Genomic DNA, 5,958 nt, shown 5'->3' with positions numbered 1-5,958 from the left:
AGACTCACTGATGTTTGCTCAGAAGGTTCCCAGGAGTCCCCCAGCAATCCCAGAAAAAGCTTCTAGAACAAGCCTCTGATCGAGGCTGTAGACCCCAGCATGAGGAAAGTGTGGGTGGGACCATCCCCAGGGAGAGGTGGGGTGGGGTGGAGCCGGCCCCAGTGGGTGTGTCAGGGAGGAGCAGAGGGTCTAGCCCTATATGGAGGTGCCCCGGGGGGGTTGTGGGTTGTTGCTGGCTGCTCTGCTGCCTCCCAGGATGGCTGGTCTAAGGGTGGACTTTGGTGTGCTCCTGGAGCCTCTGGGCTTCATTAAGGTCCTCGAATGGGTGAGTAGAGCTGGGAAGGTCTCATTCTCCTCATGGAGCTGTTTCTTCTCCTTCCCCAGCCCTGGCGTTGTTCCTAACTGGGTATTTCTGCTTCCTGCCTCCTGTCGCTGGTGGTGGATGTTCAATGCAAGGCTGCTCTTAGGCCAGGGCCTCTGGCTGAGAGGGAAGAAAACAGCTCTGCAGGCGTGTAAAATCTATGTGTTAAGTACAAGTTTGTCGCAGTAACTGTGCTGCTGTGTGTGCTGATTATCAGGGGTTTAGGGTTTTGTCTAGCAAACAAAGAAAAGCAAGAGCTACTTAGAGAGCCCAGCTGATGTGCAATGCTCTGAGCATGTACCTTCTGGCTACTCTAATCTCCAGCTCTGAATGTCAGAGACACCTAAAAACACTTTCCTTACCAACTGCAAGAGATACTGTGCTGGCTTTTAGCATTCAAAATCAAACAATATTTTTTTTTCTGTACATCTAAGAAAAATATAAGCAAAAAGAACTTCCAAATTGGCTTTTGTTAGCAGTGTTGCTAATGTTTTTGGATTTTAGAAACCCGGTACTTCTTCTTGACATCCCTTTATACTTTCCCATTTCTAACCTGATACCTGTTTCTTGCTTTTATCAGCTGTTTAAGCTAAAAGGTTGATTTTGTTTTCTCTGAGCTCTAGTGATGCATACTAATATGTCTGTGTATCAATTCCTATAGATTTTTTCCATCTTTGCTTTTGCCACATGTGGAGGCTTTCGAGGTGAAACTACCGTTCTAGTTTCCTGCAAAGGTGTGGTAAACAAAACAGTTACAGCTGCCTTTGCTTACCCATTTGCGTAAGTATTAGCTCTTTAACTGTAACTAATTCTTTTGTAATCACTTTTTCCCCGTCTGTGTCCCTATCAATATGTCCTTACTGTATGTATCTGAATTAACATGTGAAACTTCTGGCTTGCTCTACAGCAGTTAAAAAGTAAAATTCAGTTGTAATTTTTCAAAGTATTATGGTTGTCAGTGCCGTATAGAAAGAAGTAGGTAGAACTGGCAACAGGCTGTATTGTTGCTTTGCATCACTCCACCTTAAGCTGTGTGAATGCCACAGAAGGTGATTAATAAGCAGAACGATGCAATTAATCTTAGCAGTCTATTTTTTCATCAGTTTGTAGTTGCTTTGGAGACATAGATAAGATTATTTTGGATGTGTCATCACAATATTTTTGTTTAAAGAATGAGTGGAAAATACTTACTGTTCAGTTCATTTCACTGTGATCTTGGTGAGGGTGTTGGGTATATGAAAGCTAAATACTCCACTGTCACTGTAATGCCATGTTAGAGACAAGCCCCTTTCCTGGGGCAGGAGGAGGAAGGCTTCCTCTTTGTTCTCGTGGCCACACAGTTAAAACAAGCACAGAGGTTGTGTTCCATGTATGTTCAATAAGCATAGGTGTAAGTATAGAAATGGATTCAGAGGCTAGCTAGTAAAACTACTATGGAAGTATAGAATTTGGTCACAAAACTCAGCATTGTAACTGCTTGGAGGGGAGAGTGGGAATCTGAAGTGATCACAGGTTTTGTTGAACTTCCTATGCTTGAAGTTTCAGTGCTTGCGTTTTCTTATAGCTGAAATGCAACTTGATGCCTTTTAAGTACTGATCCCCTTGTTTAAATGCCAGTCTCCAAAATAGCATTAAGTCTAAAATGGTTTAGTTAAATCTCTCCCAAACCAGGATTTTTCATCAATTGCTCTAAACATAAGATTAAGATTTTTTTGCCTGGAGCTGCTATTGCATATCTCAATTTAGGATGTCAAACAATGTTCAGATATCTTGATAAACCTTTATGTTGTGTAATTGATAAATTACACAAATAAAATTGTCTTTCAGAGTAAACTCGCACAACCAGAATGCTGAGACACTGTAACTGTGATGTATGTCACAGCAGAGCAAAATCCAACTACATGAAAGATCTAATCTTTGCAGGTTGAATACTGTTGTATTTAGTGCACCAGACCCAAGACGCTGTGGTGGTACCTGGATGGATGTCTATCTTGTGGGCAACTTCTCCTGTTCTGCGCAGTTCTTTGTTACGCTGGCAGTGCTGGTATTCCTCTACTGCATTGCTGCCCTTGTGGTGTATATTGGATACAAGCACGTGTATCAGCAAAAAAGCAAGTTTCCACTAATTGTAAGTAATACTAAGATAATTTCATGTTTTGCCTTTGAAACCGCAAAGAAATGATAAATACTGCTAACACAAGAATATCTGAGTAACACGGGAGTATTCAGTGGTTCTAAAAGCTAGCTGGAGCATGAACACCAGTCTGTCGGAATAGTTGCTATAGCACCCTGGCAGAAAACAGGACCTAAAGTCCTTGAACATCCATGGCATCATACCTTATGCGGTTATTGAAGCAATTAAGACACTGTTCATCTGAGAACTTTGACTCTACTAGAGGTTTTCTTTTGTATCATGTATTTCAATATACAATTCCACAGGTGGAACCTCCTCTGATAGTTTCTGTCAATTTTCCCTGTGTAGAGCACCTGCTGTACAGATGCAACTGGTGGAAAGACATTTTCTTTTGAATTTAGTCACTTTAAACACCAAATCATTGATCCTTAGAATGAGACATTCCAGAGCATGCCCAGAAACAGACCTAGCAACCTTTTAAGCCAAATTTTAGCATATCAGCCATCCAGATTTAAATCCTCTGCACTGGCTCCTCTTCCATCCCCACTTCACTAAACTTTTGACTTCAATTTTTGTAAGTGCTAGGCATCTGATTTTAGAAAGTAAGATCTTACCAAGGATGAGAATGCTTAAGCTTGACAGATGCAAAAGGCATACAGTTTTGTAGCTGATTATCAACAAATATAACTTGTGATGTAGTTGCAATATTGTTAATGGCTAAATTTCCTTGTAATTACTAGCACTGATGCCATTATTTTGGTGATATAATGGATATTGTCAATGCTTTACTTGCATGTGCACTTGCACAATTTTTTTTTAACCTACTAATGAGTACTCCTTTTCCATAGGACTTGGCTGTCACCTCCATAACAGCCTTTCTGTGGGTGGTTAGTACTTTTGCTTGGACAAAGGCAGTTTCTGACATTAGAGTGTCAACAGGGGCCAGCCTTATTTCGGGAATTCAGTCTTGCAAATTACCAACGACGACTTGTCGTTTTGTTTCTGTGACCGGCATGGGAACTCTGAATGTGTCTGCGGTATGTATGTTTCCCGCCTTATGGGTATAATAAATGTGTTAGTCAGTGATACCCGAGAGCCCAGTTCTGCTGATTGCATGTGTTGCTTTAAGTGTTAAGATTGCTTTAGGGGTTGTCAGTCATTCAGGCTCAGTAATACTGTGGTAGAACAATGAGCAAACTTTTTTCTTTAAAAGGAAACTAGTTTCCTCAAAGAAATTAAGAGAAACAACTTGTAAGATCTGTCTCTAGAGCTGTTAAGTGCAGTATTTCCAGACGGGCTCGAGTCTGTTAATTCTGTCTGTAGCCAACCTTAAAATGTTACTGAGCCATCCAGGTAGTTCACTGCTGATACAAGTAAGGAGGAAGCGCTATGCTTCCTGCTTTGCCTTTTGGTGTTGAACCTTGCTTTTTAATCAGCTCTGAGAATTTTTACATATTAAATAGAGGTTCATTGTAATGCAGTGATATAAAGCTCATGTTCATAGAAGAAACTCTTCACAGCAGGGTGAATGAGGCCTATTGTATGGCCTTCCTAGTGAATCCTGCTTTTCAAGACTCCAGCTGTTATTCATTGGCCCAGTAATAATTAACCATATGCTCTGGATGGGCATGCACAGAGGTACTGAGTGATGGAGAAGAATTTGTCTTATTTCGTGCAAGGGACAGAGTAAATTGACTATCTGGTTTCCAAAGAAGTCTGTTACAATAGCTTATAATACTCTAAATATGTGGAAGTGTTTTACCCAAACCAAGGGAGTGCCAAAGATAGCAGTTGCTTTTGGCTTGCCTTTAAGTATTTTTTTTTTTCTAAAAAAGAGAGATTAAGGAGTGTTTCTGTGTGTTTTTGCTTTTGTTTTCTTAACCTACAGCTGTCTGGCTTGCTTAATATGGTTTTATGGGGAGGAAATATTTGGTTCGTATACAAGGACACCGACCTGTACATCCGATCAAAGAGAATTTCTCCAGGAACATATTTGGCTCAAACAGACATATAAAAACAAGGTGATACTTTGAAGTGCTTCCACTTTTTCATCACACTGCCAAGAGCACAGAGCCATTAGGATTCATTTCAATAATAACTGATAATACTTTGTACAGGCTTCTGTTTAATACTATGGTTTGCATGAGGTTCTGGATACTCGAATGGAAGTGTTTTGTTATTTTGAAATGCATTATGCCTTTTAAAATTGTGCAGTTCTTGAAGAGCAAGATGTTGAGCTTATCTGGGTGCTTAAATTAGCCTAATTGGAGGGATGGATGAAAAGTGACTGCATGTGCGTTTTAACTGTAACTTCCTTAGTTGTAACACGCTTTGGCTGAAAAATGAAACGTAGATGCAACTAGGGCATGTGAAAATGCAGTTCAGCTTCTTCCTATCACTACCTTGCAAAAGCCACCTGAGTGAAGCTCATAGCTCTGTCAGAGTCGCAGCCCTCACATGTTGGTTTCCAGATACTCCATTCAGATTACCGTATCAAATCTGCTGACAGACCTGTCTAGAAAGACATTACTACTGTGTTTAATATGTTGTTACTGATTAATGGCTCAGGACAATATCTGAACAGGAAGATAGCTTATAGTTTTACTATAAACTCACTTAATAAAGATGAGAGAATATAGATGTGTACAATAGATGACTTAAACACTTTAAGGAAAAAAAATTACAGCCCCAAACTGTCCACAAATACTGTAGAAACCAAAGCTGATGTATTCCAACTGCTAATGTCTGGGCATCTGTAAATTTGTTGAGGTGCATGAACTATGCTTGTGTGTGAAAGGACGTAACTGAAGATGTTTGCATATGACTCGATGTTCAGCTTATTGGAGCAGTATTTGGTGGACTTGTTTACTATGATATCTGGCTCTCTGGATTGCTCTGAAAATGTTTGTTCTGACAAATCTAGTAAGTGATTGTTCAGGTTGGTATTTTTTTTTAATTTAAACCGTTTAGGGTAAAAATGGACATAATAGTGTGCATATAATGACCTTGATTGTTCAGTGTCCCAGAGCTACTGACTTTCTGATAGCAAACTTCCAACTGAAAAAGCATAATAAAGTGTGACTGTTGCTGAAAGAATGTGCCTTGAGTCCTTACTGTTGTAACAGTGATGCAACTGTATTAGCTTTGTACCTAATGGACATGACTAGCTATTGCTGACCTTGCTAGCTGAATGAGTTATCTATGCTACAGAAGGGCTTTTACACTGATGCCTTGAGTTTTCTTGTAGAGAGGACTGTATCGCTCCTTCAGACTAAAGCTGCCTGGTGCTGCCCAGCACTTTTCTCTGTCAGCTTGTGGTGGGGACAGAGAGGGGGAGGTGACTGTGGTCCTTACTGCTTCCAAAGGGAAGTTAAAATTAAATTTTGGACAGTTATAACACATATACAATGTTGAGACATTATTTTCTAAAAGGATGCTTTTCTGTTTATTCTCTGTTCCAGGA

At 40.2% G+C, this 5,958-nt stretch overlaps 1 protein-coding gene across 1 annotated transcript; it reads left to right on the top strand.

Annotated features, from left to right (window-relative positions):
- The first annotated feature begins 256 nt into the window (after positions 1-256).
- SYPL1 (synaptophysin-like 1) lies at positions 257-4,509 on the top strand. Its single transcript, XM_009876300.1, has 5 exons — positions 257-325; positions 1,023-1,141; positions 2,285-2,489; positions 3,344-3,532; positions 4,384-4,509. The coding sequence occupies exons 1-5, from the start codon at positions 257-259 to the stop codon at positions 4,507-4,509; spliced, it is 708 nt and encodes a 235-aa protein (XP_009874602.1).
- Positions 4,510-5,958: the final 1,449 nt, after the last annotated feature.

Source organism: Apaloderma vittatum, unplaced genomic scaffold, assembly GCF_000703405.1.
Source record: "Apaloderma vittatum isolate BGI_N311 unplaced genomic scaffold, ASM70340v1 scaffold6169, whole genome shotgun sequence".
NCBI lineage: Eukaryota > Metazoa > Chordata > Aves > Trogoniformes > Trogonidae > Apaloderma > Apaloderma vittatum.
The sequence above is the reverse complement of the archived record's forward strand: the minus strand, read 5'-3'. Positions and strand labels throughout refer to the sequence as shown.

Excerpts from the sequence above, each read along its gene's own strand:
- SYPL1 (XM_009876300.1), top strand. The coding sequence starts at position 257 with ATGGCTGGTCTAAGGGTGGACTTTGGTGTGCTCCTGGAGCCTCTGGGC. Across the intron at positions 1,142-2,284 it reads GCCTTTGCTTACCCATTTGC|GTTGAATACTGTTGTATTTA; the intron begins GTAAGTATTAGC and ends TAATCTTTGCAG. Across the intron at positions 3,533-4,383 it reads GAACTCTGAATGTGTCTGCG|CTGTCTGGCTTGCTTAATAT; the intron begins GTATGTATGTTT and ends CTTAACCTACAG.